The sequence below is a fragment of the Cyprinus carpio genome, chromosome B16 (genome assembly GCF_018340385.1).
Source record: "Cyprinus carpio isolate SPL01 chromosome B16, ASM1834038v1, whole genome shotgun sequence".
NCBI lineage: Eukaryota > Metazoa > Chordata > Actinopteri > Cypriniformes > Cyprinidae > Cyprinus > Cyprinus carpio.
In genome coordinates, this window is record NC_056612.1 from 17,514,629 (window position 1) to 17,530,398 (window position 15,770).

General features: G+C 36.1%; 1 protein-coding gene across 1 annotated transcript in view; it reads left to right on the forward strand.

Annotated features, from left to right (window-relative positions):
* pear1 (platelet endothelial aggregation receptor 1) overlaps positions 1-15,770 on the forward strand; it is a 39,378-nt gene that overhangs the window by 17,911 nt on the left and 5,697 nt on the right. The window contains exons 2-13 of the mRNA XM_042741180.1: positions 6,090-6,194; positions 7,230-7,334; positions 7,847-7,947; positions 8,072-8,164; positions 11,717-11,841; positions 12,000-12,121; positions 13,033-13,141; positions 13,239-13,375; positions 13,646-13,858; positions 14,762-14,936; positions 15,023-15,143; positions 15,277-15,440. Coding sequence (XP_042597114.1) covers positions 6,094-6,194; positions 7,230-7,334; positions 7,847-7,947; positions 8,072-8,164; positions 11,717-11,841; positions 12,000-12,121; positions 13,033-13,141; positions 13,239-13,375; positions 13,646-13,858; positions 14,762-14,936; positions 15,023-15,143; positions 15,277-15,440 — 1,566 coding nt within the window. The 5' untranslated portion in view covers positions 6,090-6,093. The remainder of the gene's footprint in view (positions 1-6,089; positions 6,195-7,229; positions 7,335-7,846; positions 7,948-8,071; positions 8,165-11,716; positions 11,842-11,999; positions 12,122-13,032; positions 13,142-13,238; positions 13,376-13,645; positions 13,859-14,761; positions 14,937-15,022; positions 15,144-15,276; positions 15,441-15,770) is intronic.

Sequence of the window (15,770 nt, forward strand, 5' to 3'; positions counted from 1 at the left end):
TTATTGTAAGTGTGGGAGTGTGGGACCTGCATCTCTGAAAATGTGAGTTTCTTTACTTCAAAAACCACAAAAATACAAAGAAAAATACATTAACAAACACATAAATTATCATATAATGATTTTTTGATAATGACAGGCTATCCTACAATTACTATATATCCTACTGAATATCCTACTTTTTATTCATTTACAAATAACGACTATTACTGTATATTATTATATTATTATTATTACTTTATTTAGAATTTCTTTGGTAAAATACAGACAGATACCAGAACTTTATCGTAAAAAATATGGTAGCAACATTTTTGGTTTTACAGTCTGAATTTAAATTCACACACACAAAAAAATAAATAAATAAATAAAATACAAATAAAAAAACATATTTCATATTTCTAATGAAGTACTGATATGTTTTGTAATTTATAATATACTGATAAACATCAATGCAGGGAATTCTGGGAATATCAATTTACAGGTTTTGACTGTAAATTATACAATGACTTGTTCTTTTTCACTTCCAAAATCTGTTTTTGGTAACACTTTACTTAAAGCCTTGTATAATGCATTCTCAAATTCATCAGTTCATTACACTATGCATTTTAAATTTGGTTATAATTATTAAGGACAAGATATAACATATTACAACACACATTATGAATAATTATAATGCATTATAGCCTTTAATAACCCTTTATAATGCATCATACATAAAGGCTTTAAGTAAAATATTACCCTGGTTTTTTTTTGTATTTTACTGTAAAATTACATTAACTGTAATTGCAATTATTCACCGTATACAGTACAGAGACTTACTGTTAACCAATTAACAGGTTTTTACTGCAGCATTTTTACAGTCTTTTACTGTTAACATCGCACTCACTTTTTACAGTGTAAAGTATAAAGTTTACTGGTCATTATTATATACTGTAATTTTTTGAAGTCGTAAATAAAACAAAGATAATTGGGGTATTTTTTTTATCTGAAAATACTATTTCAGTCTTTCTATTTCAAAAATTCACATTTAATTTAATGTGTTGCAGTTTCTTTGTAATTCTTTGTTAAAAAAAATTAAATAATAATTACTAGCAATTTCCGAGTGAAAATAGTTTCAAAGTAAATCCTACTCATTTTTAGTGTATGAAATTGACCTATTAATTATTCCAGAGAGGAATAAACTGCTCTGCTTGAGTACAACAAACCATTACGAATTAAATCTAATGAAATGTAAAAATTGCAATCTCAAATAAACTGCAACAATAAATTGTGTGTATGAACAGACGCTTTGAGAAGCAAGCATACAGTATGACCTCACTCACAGATAAGCTTCAGCTGGCTGTGTTCCCAAAGATCTGGTTACTGTTGTGTTGTCACTATATCTTTCTTAAAACGGAAGGGCCAAATACACTGGCTTTCCAGCTGTATTTCACTCATTTTCCTTGTGGCCATGAATTTGTGTTCAGTCCTGCATCTTCCAAGTCCTGATGTCAGCTTTGGACTCTCTTGAGGGGCGTAGAGGTTTATGTGTTATTTTTTCAAATAATACACAAATGTCATTCTTTGTTGAAGTGGACTTTATACAACAGCAGAATTAGAAAGACATGTTGACTGTTTAAGAGTTTATTTTTCTCATTTTCCAGCCTTTCCCCAATATACTTCATAGCAGGTTTGGCAGTCTCAGTATATGTGTTTCTGTGCATGAACGAGCACGTGTTAGTTATATCCTGCCAGGATATCTGCTCTTTGCTACATTTGTCAGTGGTCTGTGGAATTGGAGGAGAACTGGAATGATTATATGAGATGTTATAAGAGAGACTATTTATGCATGCGGGTCCATAGGGTCCAGAGCTATTATGCAACTTTTCTCCCCCTCTCACTCTCCTTTTTTGTTTCCCTCTCTTTCTGGCTGTCTTTTTTGATGGCTCATTTTTCTTTTCTTATTTTTTCCTTCTTTTTCCTTCTTTTTTACTTCTGTGGGAAGTCGTGGCCTAATGGTTAGAGAGTCGGACTCCCAATCGAAGGGTTGTGAGTTCGAGTCTCGGGCGGCAGGAATTGTGGGTGGGGGGAGTGCATGTACAGTTCTCTCTCCACCTTCAATACCATGACTAAGGTGCCCTTGAACAAGGCACCGAACCCCCAACTGCTCCCCGGGCGCCGCAGCATAAAAATGGCTGCCCACTGCTCCGGGTGTGTGTTCACAGTGTGTGTGTGTGTTCACTGCTCTGTGTGTGTGCACTACGGATGGGTTAAATGCAGAGCACGAATTCTGAGTATGGGTCACCATACTTGGCTGAATGTCACGTCACGTCACTAAATGGCTCTCTTTCACTGTGTCCCTCCGTTCCAAATAATGACTAATATTTTCTCCTTAAATTAGCATGCAGCCCAAAGCAGTTCAAGAGAGGGACAGGAAAGGAAATAAGGAAATCTGATCAATGCCATGTGTATAATAACCCCATGCACCAGCATTAAAACCTAAACCCTTTTTAATCCAAATTTAATTCACTCCAATCAAAGCTGAAATACACTTACGAGAAACTGTGACTGCATGTTCTTTTTTGTTCCAAAAGTAGTTTGCAAATAGTGTACTAGGTACTCTTAGGCTAGTTTCACACCTATCTGACCTAGTCAGACACATTTCAGCGGGCTCATCATAAAAGATAGATCAGAATAAAGGTATCTCAAGAGACTTTTTTTTTTTTTTAATTTGGACTATTTTAACCTTGACAGTTTCTTAAAACTCACAATGTTTTAAGGTATATAAATTGTTGTTCTTGAAGCAATTTGCTACTGAATCTCTATTTGTAGCAAATATACTCTGTTATCTAAGAATAATGCTCTCTGTTTGGAAAAAAAGAAGGAAAGAAAGAATACAGATGGCAAAAATATTAATAGCACTAGATATGCTCTTCCTGAATCCAGCCATCAATAAACAGACTTGAACCTAAAGTATAGAACCAGAAACAATTAAGTTCATGTCAAATCGGACGTAACAGACAAATGACTCTTGGGACATTGACCGGAATTGAATTGTGAAATCTGTGATGGCTCTGAACGTTTCACTAACTGAATGAGTCTGATTCAAACCCATGAGTAAGTTTAAGGCTGTTTCATGAATCTTGTTAAATAAAACTAGTTCATGACAGTCATTTTTGGGTATCATGTCACATGATTAGTTTCGTAGCAAACACGCGGACACTCTAATGAGATACTGATGCACGCAAAGTCTTCCCAGTTGTCTTGATTTAAAATTATTATCATATAAGATAAAACAGTTAAAACCATGGAAATTCAATCGCAATATCCGACTGCATGAAAAGCTCATATCTGTGTGAATGATTATCATGTGCATTTACTCTGCGCTTTACTGACCCAGCCAGAAACAGATGACTACATGTGTTTTCATTCGTTTTCCATTCTGCCCTTATCTTCACCCAGGAGCAGCATTGTGGAGCCTTTTAAATGACAGAACATCTTTGGTTTGGGTGATCAGAGCGCTCTCACTCATGCTGCTACTCGGATGCAGAACGTTTGACATTTGAGAGTGTGTCCCTAAAAATATCGTGCCGTATGGTACTCATTTTTAATGTGGAACCAATCCTTGGTGTCAGATGCAAACAAAATGTTGATGAAAGAAATCCCTCACTCTCTCTCCCTTCTTGTTTGTGCCATGTAATGCGTCCTCCCCATAATTTGTCCACATGAAAGCAGTCGAGTGCAGGCATGGCATCTGTTCGGCTCATTAAAATCAACTCATGGTTTAATACTGCACCTTTCAAAGCCCTGCAGCCCTGCAACAGTTTAGCAAGTGATCAAACTTACTTGAATCTTACTTGGAACTCCAGGCTATGACTCAAGTGGACAATGCTACACACACACACAAAAAAAAAAAATTAAAATCTAAAAAGTTAGTTAAACTTGTTTTTCCTGCAAGCAGCAATGAACGAACAGTGCAAGACTGATTTGTGTACAAATGACTCTTATGAACTGGTTACTTGTAATATATTCACTTGTTAATTAGCAGGTTAAATCAGTCAGTGAAACATTACTAAGGTCACAACAAAAAGTCCCTTTTTTTTGTGATGTCAGAGTCAGGAAACCATTACTGTGATGTATTTGTGAGACTTGTATCCGTAAATTTACTGATTGTGTTTTGTTACATATATCAATAAATAGTATTCTAAAAAAACATTTTATATTCTTCTAATTAAGAATATAAATGTAAAGATTATAAACTGTACAGAAAACTTATTTTGGGAGTAAGACCAGTTCTAGATGTTTTCATACTTCTTGTCACATTCTCCTCCTAGATGGACATATAACACCTGCTTTCTATCATGACAGTGCTCTGAAGATTTTAGCATGGCAATTGATATGATAATGTTAATGTATTTGGCCTTGGCAGTAGATCTTCTAAACTACTGCTGAATTGCTGCTGCTGTTGGTTATTGCTGTAGTTGTAGATTATTGCTATTGCTGCTGCTGCAAGCAAGTACAGGAGCTTGCTAATGCCAATATATAAGCCGATAGAGTGCTGTGAGTATTTACTGCTGCTGCACAAATAGCATATAAAATAACCTGTAGCAGATCTATACAGGTGGAGCTGGGGAAGGTGAAGGGTTTCAGAGGAACTGCAAAATGCTCAAGTGAATAATAACCAGCCATTTAAATGTAAAGCAGTAAGCTCATTGGTTGCGTATGCAACATGAACCAATCAGCTTGTGCCAAGACGTTTAATGCGGTGAATATTATCAGTTTACATTAAGGACCCATCAACCTGCACCATTACAGAACTTGGCATTAATAGTGCTTGTGTCATAAATTTATGTGATGGATTTTGTATTGAGGTAGCACTTGAACAGCCAGCATCCTTACACATGCCAAATATCCCGCTAGAGACAAGTACACAATTTCCAAAAAATCCATCTGCTCCTGCATAAAACGGTTGTTTTCTTAGACGTAAATGCAATTAATGCAGCCTCAGGTTCAGAGTAGATTTAAACCACTTGTTTGTCACAGACTCTCTGTCGCGGTGCACTGCTCATTAAACATGCTCCTAGTTTCTCAGCTCACAGGAATCCTAATGTGGTCTCGAACACTTTTTCTAATGAAGTCCTGAAAAAAAAAGAAAAAGAAAAAGAAAGAACAGGGATAATATACTCCACCCCAGTAAGGGGACCTATAAAATCCTATAGCTCTTAATGAAAACCTGACATCTACCCACAACATTCGGGTCTCTTTTGTTCTGTTTGTGTCAAGTTTGATTTAGGATTTGCGTGTGATGATGATGATGAACTGACCTTTCAAATGACTTTTTCAGAAGTTTCAGTGTTATTGTGCGAAAGTTGTTTCTTTTGTTCATTTTCAAACCAAACAGGCATTGATGATTTGTGATTCACTTTAAAGAGTTACCTTCACTCATAAAGTATACTAGACCAGGGGTTATAATAATTTTTAACGCCACAGATTTCCAAATATGATGTTCCCCTTAGGAGCAACCCATATAAATATAGTATAAATATAATATAAATTATATTTAATAAAAAAAAAATCCCTTCAAACCCTTTCTCAGACACAGAACTACAAAATAGTTTTATATTTTGGAATTACATTCCTCTTTATGTTTGTTTAATATAGTACTTAATTTATAAGACAGAACGCCATGTTTTCATTTCACGTGATGTTTGCTAAGCTTCTAAGACACAATAGTAATTCCACTAGGTGTCCAGACAGGGAAGGTTAACACTGTGACACTTCAGGTTTTGCAGTTTTCCTATACTGGAGGAAAAGACTCCTTATAGAGCCAGTGTGTATCCTGATATTGTTCTGAAGACTGTGTGTGTGTGTCCCGTGTTTGTGTGTGTGAGAGCATGTGCTCATAAAGCTACGGTTAGTCTCAGAAATCCTCAGCATGGGAGACTTGTCTGTCCCTTTCCTACGGAGTGCCTAAAGCATCCTCATAAATAAAACCAGATGGCTTCAATATGTCTTTAAATGGAAGGAGAGTTTTGCATAGGCCTTGCAGTGTCACATCAACAGTTCTGAGGGGCAGAGTTTTATAAGTTAGTTGACTGTTTTTCTCTTTACAGCAGGATGAAGACGATCTGTGTGGTCCTGTTTGTCTTGGGCTGTGTGTGTGAACTGTCATTGTCTTTGGACCCCCGAGATCCAAATGTTTGCAGCTTATGGGAAAGGTAAGAATCATCTGCTCCACTACAGAGCTCAGAAAGCCAATGCCAAATTGAGATGATCTGCTCCAATGCGTGCTGGCAACCAAACCTGCTGTTGTAGATCAATGTCTGCAAGTCAAACAACAACACCACAACCAAAATCCTGGCAAAATGTCTCAGTATAAAGGAAATGTTAAAACAAGTAGCAAAATTGCTTATTATATCAAGACCTGTTTCAAGCAATAAGTATAAATGTGTAAGTTGCTAGATGTTAAACCGTTGGTATACAGCATTTTTCAGGGCAAGGATCCCTTTGGAGATAGAGACATGGAGCAGACCCCCTGATTCAAAATATGTCAAGCAGAGCTACATATCAAGTATATAGCCTTCAATATTAATAAACTAACCATATAATTATTAAGAATTTGTTTCAGGGAGCTTATATTTAAAATTTACTTTGTGTTTAATTACCTTGTGTTAAACTACTTTTTTGGTAATGAGTAATTTGTACTCCAAAAATATTCTTTAGAAAGTTTCTTTTACACAATGGTTTCAAAATTCATGTTTGTGTTATGATTTACTTCATTTTTCAAACTTAAACAAACTTTGAAACTTAAACTTTTTTTGAAATCAGAAAGTTTACAGTTTGAGCTATGATTTACTTAATTCATAAAATAAAATAAAATTACATAAAACAAATTCATCCGACCATAAAAGACCAGCTGTTTGGCTATGGATGGATGGGAATTTTTTACAGATTGAAATTGAAACTTTTTTTTTTTTAATTAGAAAGTTTACATTTTTGAGAAAGGCCCATTTATGATGTAGGAAAATAATGTGACAGCCTTTTCAAGTCATTTTAACCACAGACCTATTTGTACTCATAAATCTAAATCTGTCATTCCAAAAGCCCATTATAAATTCCTGAGGGAATAAAACACTACAACCATGAGCAAAACACTCTATGGGGACAGTTCCAGCAATTGTGTTGTACATCATGTCGGATGATGCAAAAAACAAGTGACCGGTGAACATGACAGAATCTTTGTTCCTTTCTAGTTTCACCACTTCAGTGAAGGAATCATATGCTCAACCTTTCGACCAAGTGAAGTATGAAGAGAACTGCTTTGAACCCTGGAACGCTAACAAATGCACCCGGCACAGGTGACACACACTGACAAACACACACACGCACTCATGCATTTACTCACAGTTACACTGAGCTGACTTAGACTAAACGCAGCATGAATTCTTTCATGCTGCAGAGCTTTTCAGCCTTCAGCTTTGGTCACTGGAGGGATTGTTTGGTTTGGCAGTGCAATCTTAAAATTGCTTTAAAATCCAAGTAATTGTGATGCTGGCGTTCATAAATGCTCCCTTTATTACAATACTGGCATGCAGTCTCACTCTCCCTACCAGTCTTACGGCGGTTCCCAAAGGCCTTTTTAAGGTTAATCTGAAATAAGGCGAATGGGAAGGGGGTACCGAATGTTTAATACATTTCCAAATATTATACTTTTCTGTAAAGAAGGTGCCAAAAGCTGATCCAAGACAACTACTGAGTCAGAAGTCTTTATGTGCAAGTACAGCTGAGTTGTTATAATGAAATTAGGACTATTGTGTGGTCTTGAATTATTTATTTTTCCATGGTTAAGTTTCTCTCATTCACTCTCCAGGATCACCTATAAAACACTTTATAGGCAGGTGGTGAAAATGGACTATCGGAGGAGGTATCAGTGCTGCCGTGGTTTCTATGAGAGCAGAAATAAATGTGTTCGTGAGTATTAAATTGACGTTTAACTTCTACCTTAATGGTTTTGAACGTTTTGTTTTTGTATTTTCATCTCTCTGTGTGTTTGTTTTTCGCTTCCTGCTCTATGCGTGTGTGTGTGTGTGTGTAGCACGTTGCACTAAGGAGTGTGTCCATGGCCGCTGCGTAGCACCTGATCGCTGCCAATGTGAGAGCGGCTGGCGTGGAGAAGACTGTTCCAGCTGTGAGTAATGCGTCACACTTTTTCTCCTTCTCTTTCTGACATGCAAAAACAACCGAAAAGTGCAGCATTTAAAACCATTAAATGCAAAAGCTGACATGAAAGCTGTTTGAAAAAGTGGGGAACTTCTTCGCTTTCTTCTAAGATACCTTTTTATGTTAAATTCTAATGCATAATGCTTTGCCACAAGCTATGTTAAAAATCGATCTAAGATGGTGGACAGAGGAAAAGCAATGTTGATTATAATAAGTATACTTATAATTCGTCTAATACCTGAAACTGCACTTTCTGTCTCATTTCATTGGGTGTTCTGGCTTCATTTTTGAACGTGTTGTCATTTGTTAGTGTTGCTGTGCATATTTTTATTGGGCCCCATTTATAGGCCCTGTTCTTTTTCCTCTTGTTTTCTTTTCCCCTTCTCCTCTTTCTGCATCTGCTCTCTGCTTAACTCTTTTCCTTTTTTTTCGTTTATATGTGTATGAATCATAAAAATGAATATAAGAGTTTTCACAGCTATAGTTTCTAAAGCATCTCCATTTTTCTCAGCTGATTTTACACATTTCTCCACATACAAATAATGCAGTCCTGTGTTATTTTAATATTATTTACATACTATTATAGTATTTTTTAGATATTTTGAATTAACTTTTATTTTTATATATTCCGTTTTCATTTTATTTTTAGTAATTTTGTTATGAGCTATGATCTATTTTTTTTTTTTTTAAATTAACAAACACGATTTCTGATGCAGCCATATCATTTTGGGTTATTATAACTGAATAAGTTGCATGACTCATATCAGGAAATTTCTCTTGATTTTCTTAATGTTTGATGTTCTATGAAAACATACTATAACATAAAAGGCAAAAAAAAAAAAAAAAAAAAAAAACAGACAAAAAAAAAACACTTTTAATTAAACTAATTAATCAACCCATGATCTTCTGCAACTTTGTTATAGACTTTTGTTGTATACATGAGCGTCCAGTGTTTACTGTAGTATCTTGGTCTGTAATACGGATATGATTTGTAAAACTGTGGTTTCAGAAGGGCACAATGCCTTGCAGGCTCCTAAGTGGTGTTTACATAAATGTAATGGAAACTCAAGGCTCTGGCTCTAGGCAGAAGACCTTTCTCTCTAATTTGGTCCTGCTTTTTGTTTGGTTGGACTGTGAAACCCCATTATTAGCTCGCATTGGCAGGAGGAGGCTTGACACTTCCTGAATGTCTGTGTGTTGGGAGGTTTGTGGGAAATTAGAGAGGTTTGAGGTTTTAAATACACATTTCTCCCACTCTGTCCTGAAAGACCAAAGGCCAAGCTCTTTCAAACTGCTATACAAATTCTTGTCAGTTTAAATTATACAAATAAGATCATTATTATATATATATATATATATATATATATTATATATATATATATATATATATATATATATATATATATATATATATATATATATATATAAAATGCCTGCAGAATAAACTAAAAGGTACTGGGCATGCTGCACAAAGCAAAAACAGCATTTAGAGTTGGATGTTCATAATAGTCAGCATTTTCGCATTAGAAAGAGATTCACGGCTAACTATTTAAGTAAGGTCTTCTGGGAAAGTGCCTTTTAAGACTATTCCTAGAGAGGAATTTTCCCACATTGAAAAAAGACATTCCATATACTGGAAACGTGCTGTTTGATAAAACTACTTATATATGATTCGTTTTCATCTTCAGACAGTATAAACATGTGACTCACATGAACAAAGAGAGTGTAAATGATCCACTTCATATTCATTGTTTATAATATTCCATCACAAGTTTGTCTTTTCAGATCATGCTGATTAATCCTGAGGGACATTAGGGCAGAAGGGCTTGGGAACAGAATACTGGACTTATAATGTAGTTCATGATCAAGCAAGCAGCCTTGAGTGGAAAATCCATCAAGTTCTGATGTTTCCACTTGTCTGTTTAAAGTGGTATGAATTTGCTTTGAGAACTGGTTGTATGTCAGCTCAGTGTTTGAATCGAGACAGCTGTTGAGCTCCACTTCCTAAAGCCTTACATGTGAACATTGGGTGATGAAATCATTCACCTCCCCTGCTGTCTGAGTGTCAGAGCCCAGGACTCTTAGGCCCTGTTTGCACTAGTGCATAATGATCCTCGTTTTCAGATCTCCGTCCACACTGCACAAGTGAAAACGCATGTCACATGAGCATATATGCACGTACACACAGAGCAAATGTGAGCAGCCATGCCATCATTTTCAAAAGTCTCCATTGTGGTCTGTTTACACTGAAACGCAACCCCAGAATCTTCAAACGAAAATGGGGTCTGCATGGCATTTTCGAAAGTCTCCATTTTCAAGGTGCCAAAAATGCTGGAGTAGTGTAAACAACGGGCGTAACCAGAGCAAAAGTTATGTGTTTTAAATGAAATTGTACCTGTGTAATCATATAGCCTAAAACTCTGTCCTGAAGTAGAAGATAGTGTAGAATAAACCAAAGTCTGCAGAATATATAAAAATTTGTAAAAACAGTGACGTCATGCGCATTTGTATTGCAAGTTAAATCTATAGATACAGTATGTGAGCAGGTGCGTAGTGTTTCTTTTCAAAGAGACATCGCCAACTACTGAATGCATATACAGCAGTTTTAGTCTTTTTCGTGTGGGATTGTTTTGATAATGTTGTCAACTGTATGTGTATTGTACCCTTAGAATGATTTCTGAAGGATCATGTGACACTGAAGACTGGAGTAATGGCTGCTGAAATTTTAACTTTGCCAGCACAGTAATAAGTTACATTTTAAAATATATTAAAATAGAAAACAGTTCTTTTAAATTGTAACAATATCTCACAATGTTACTGTTTTTACTGAATTTTGACCAAATAAATTCTTCAAAAACATGAAAAAAATCTTACTGACCGTAAACTTTTAAATGATAGTATAAACAAAATTTTAAAAAATATACAGATATAATTTTTATACTGTATATTTTTTCATATCAAAACAGAAAGAAACCATTCAATAGACTGGAATAAAGAAGTTAACTAGTATCGTAGAAGCCAAATGAGCTCAGATCCTCACTGATTAATGATCTCTCCAGAGAAGCTTTCTTGGTAATGAGCTCTTCATCCTGACTTGCTCTTCATGAGTGTGTGTATGTGTCTGTTTCTGTGATGGATTCCTCTTCTTAACCCCTAAAGGGTACGTGTCATCAGTTAAGGTTGTGTCATGACCGAAATCCAATCCCTGTGTGAGCGCTGGCCTGAGCTCTCTCTGAGGTCCGGCCAAACTCCATCTGTAAAATTTCCCATTTGAAACTCATTCCTTCTGTTGAGCTCCGTACAAATTCTCTGGTCAATCACGCCATCAATTTGTCATGCTCTAAATGCCAGGGATGCTCAACAGAATCTCTGAAGTATTTAGGAATCCTTTAGCACTGATTTGCTCAAATAACCAAACACAGTCAGACCAATAAGAAAACCACTTTAATCCAAAGAAAAGCTTCTTGTAAATGCATCTGAACAGACTTTATAATATGTGTTTGCCGATATCTCTGTTTAGCATGTGATGCCCAGCATTGGGGTCCAGGCTGCAGGCAGCGCTGCGAATGCCAGAGTGGGGGAGAGTGTGACGTTATTAAAGGAAGCTGCCAGTGCCCAGCCGGATACACTGGTGAACACTGCCAGGTATAACCACAATAACAGCCTCTTTATTGAGCTGGTAGCATGTAAATTACCTGCTTTTATTAATTTATGATGTCATTACGATAAAGTTACAATATATTACAGATTACTGTATATTCAAAGTTTAATTATTTTAATTCAAACTGTTTTCTTCCTGTCAGGACCCCTGTCCTGAAAAGTCATTCGGTCAGGGTTGTCTGCAGCAGTGCCGGTGTGGAACAGGAGGATTCTGCAATAAAACCACTGGAGAATGCGTGTGCAGAGATGGATTTACTGGAACTCTGTGAGTACAGGAAGTACCTAAGAATTATAATGTGGTTTCTTACAGCTCTCTGTATATTATGGAAGGATTTCAAATGCTAAATTTACTCTTGTTACATATGCCTATGTATATTTTTACATACCTCACTAAAGCATTTTGCTGATATTATATACAGTACAGTATGTTGTGTCACGCATGTGTACATCTTTGCTGCATTTATTTCAAAAACCCAGTCTAAGGAAACTTGAGTGTCTTAGTACTGGAAAACTGTTATTTTGGTATTATTTATATGCTATTATAGTATTAATCAGTGTTTTGACATTTGTTTTTAGAATTTTTATTTTTGTTTAAGTTTTAGTAATTTGGGTATGTACTTAGTTTTTGATTTTTTTATATTTTGGTTCAGTTTTATTTCCATTTTAGTTTTAGTAATCTTATAGTACTTCATCTTAAATGCATGCATTTCACTTAGCTGCCAAGATAACGTTTCAAATTTGTATGGTTTTTAAGTTTTTCATATAACATTTTTACATTTTATTTTATTCCAAATACTAAAAGTGTTTTTTGGTTAACAATAACACTGTTGAAAAAAAAAAAAAAAAAAAAAAAATATATATATATATATATATATATATATATATGTTATTTCATGTGTTAATTTCGCAATTAATATTCAGACTGAATATTGAAAAATGTATTTCAGAAATCTTCAGAATTTTACATTTTGTACAAAGGAGTTCACAATGTACTTATTTGGTTAGTGGCCAAAAAAATTGTACACCTGAAATATTCCTTAATCATTTTACACCATATTTTTTACACCATATGTTTTACATTTTTACAGTCCTAAAACATTATCATTGTCTGTCCATGTTTGAATTGAATTATGAATCAGATTTTCACTGTGCACCCCACATGTCTTTGTCGCTCAGGTGCGAGGAGCCATGTATGCGACCAAAGCGCTGTCCTCCACGCTGCCCATGTCAGAATGGAGGCATCTGCCAGGGGAGAGGGGTGTGTGTGTGTCCTCCTGGCTGGATGGTGAGAAATCTGTGTATTGGCTGTTTTTTTAATTTTTATTATTATTATTATTCTTTGTTGAACATTCATTTTTAGCCTCTCTCTCTCTCTGTTTCAGGGTGCAGTGTGTACTGAGCGGTGTCCTCTAGGCCGTTTTGGTCCAAAATGTGCTAATGAATGTTTGTGCCATAACGGAGGCCACTGTGATCCAGAAAAAGGCCAATGTCAGTGTGATGCAGGCTACACGGGAGAAAGGTCTGCATAATTTTAAGATTTGCATTTTGCTTTATTTTTCTCAACTATCTGCAGTCCTATCAGAACAGACTTGACACTTGTTTTCGGGTCACAACCCACCAGTTAAGAAACTATTTGCTTATGTGTGACAACTTCTTCTTTGTAGTTGGCCATAATGTAATTATGGGTATGTAAAAAGTCTGAAATCCACAGTAAAGCCTCTGATAGTTATTTGAGAGGCATGGTTATACTGTATGATTCCCTCTTGAGTGAGCATGTGTCTCTTGTGAAGTGTAACGAGGACTGTCCGGTGGGTTCATACGGTGAGGACTGTAAGGGTGTGTGTGACTGTGCTAACGGAGCCCGGTGCTATAACATCCACGGTGGGTGTCTGTGTGAGCCGGGGTTTAAGGGTCCACGCTGTGATCACAGGATGTGTCCTGACGGGACCTACGGCATGCACTGCGAACACCGCTGCCTCTGCAACTCACAAAACACTCTCAGGTACTGTGTGCTTCCATCTCTGTTACTGAGGATCACTAACTTTGATTTGCCACAGTGTGAACACAACTACAACTTCAAGAACTCAAGAGAAAATTACATGCATTTTGTTCTCAGAACCAGTGTTACTTTAGTATTATTTATGTAGTATTATAGTTTCTATTAAAAATTTTAATTAGCTTTTATTTTCATTTTAGTTTAATAATTTGTCGTTTTCCTGTACAGTTTTAATTTATTTTTAATACAGTTTAATTTTCAGTTAGCAATATTAGTACTTAATCTTATTTCAGTTCATTGCAGAGGCAACAAATTTTCTATTTTTAATTTAAAGGGATAGTTCACCCCCAAAATGAAAATTCTGTCATTAATTACTCATCATCATGTCGTTCCAATCCTGTAAGACCTTCATTCATCTTCGGAACACAAATTAAGATATTTTTTCATCAAACTGGACTGTTTTCCCGATGTCCTTACTACGTTTCTGGACCTGGGAACATTTCTGTTGCTTTGCTGTCTATGGGAGGGTCACAGAGCTCTCAGATTTCATCAAAAATATCTTAATTTGTGTTCCGAAGATGAACGAAGGTTTTATGGGTGTGGAACGACATGAGGGTGAGTAATTAATGACAGAATTTTCATTTTTGGTTGAACTATCCCTGATATTTATATTTTATTTTATTTCAGCTTTATTTCCCTTAACAAACTTATTAATCTTTTTAGTTTTAATATTTATAATTTTCTATGTATTTAATAGGTGTAGTTAATGATAACAACACACACTGAGAACAAAGACAAACTATTTGGGTTGGCCAATCAGATGATCATTCTATTAACCAAATGCTGTTTGATAACAAAAAAGATTAGCTTGAGTAATTGTATATATTGATTATGTCATGGATATTACAGCTGTCATCCTCTGAAGGGGGAGTGTACCTGTCAGCCTGGGTGGGCGGGGCTATATTGTAATGAAACCTGTGCAGATGGTTATTATGGTAACGGATGCCTGGAGCCCTGTCTCTGTGTGAATGGAGGGGTGTGTGACACGGTGACGGGCCAGTGCCATTGTTCTCCTGGATACACAGTGAGTGGACAGATACCATCACAAACAGAATAACTTCCTCAATACCACATAATATTCCACATTAATATTCCTGTGTGTGTGTTTAGGGACTACACTGCGAGGAGATTTGTGAGGATGGTTTCTACGGGAAGGGCTGCTTGTCTCCCTGTATCTGTGTAAACTCTAAAGCCTGCTCTCCTATCGATGGAACATGTTTTTGTAAGGAAGGTAAGTTCTGGTACACATTAAAAGAAAGAATGAATCCATCTATGCCACCCCAACAGTGTTTTTATGTGTGTGTGTGTGTGTGTGTGTGTGTGTGTGTGTGTGTGTGTGTGTGTATGTGTGTGTGTGTGTTTAGGGTGGAGAGGACTTGACTGCTCTATTGCATGTTCAGAGGGCACATGGGGTCCTGGCTGCAACTTCACATGTCAGTGTGCAAATAAAGCATACTGCAACTCTGCTGATGGTTCTTGCAAGTGCACCGCAGGGTGGAGAGGAGCTTCCTGTGACGAGCCCTGTCCAGTACGTCAAATATCTACAGTGCACATGTATTTGATTTACAAAAACCAGTTCAGAAGATGCAGGTCATTCATTTTTAGTCACACTTTTTTCTCCTATGAACTGAATTTGACTTCTGTGTCATTGTCTGTTCAGCATATCTGTCTCCTAAATCATCTGCAGTAATTTTACGCCATCAGCAAAAGTTATTAACCTGATGACAAATGCATAACGCTCTTTTGCTTAGAGTACATGTTGCATGGCCATCATTCAAATTAAAGTAGTTATTATGTTAGAGCTGTATAATTTCACTGGGAAGAGTCAGAGTTATTCGATCGTTCTGAATCAATATTT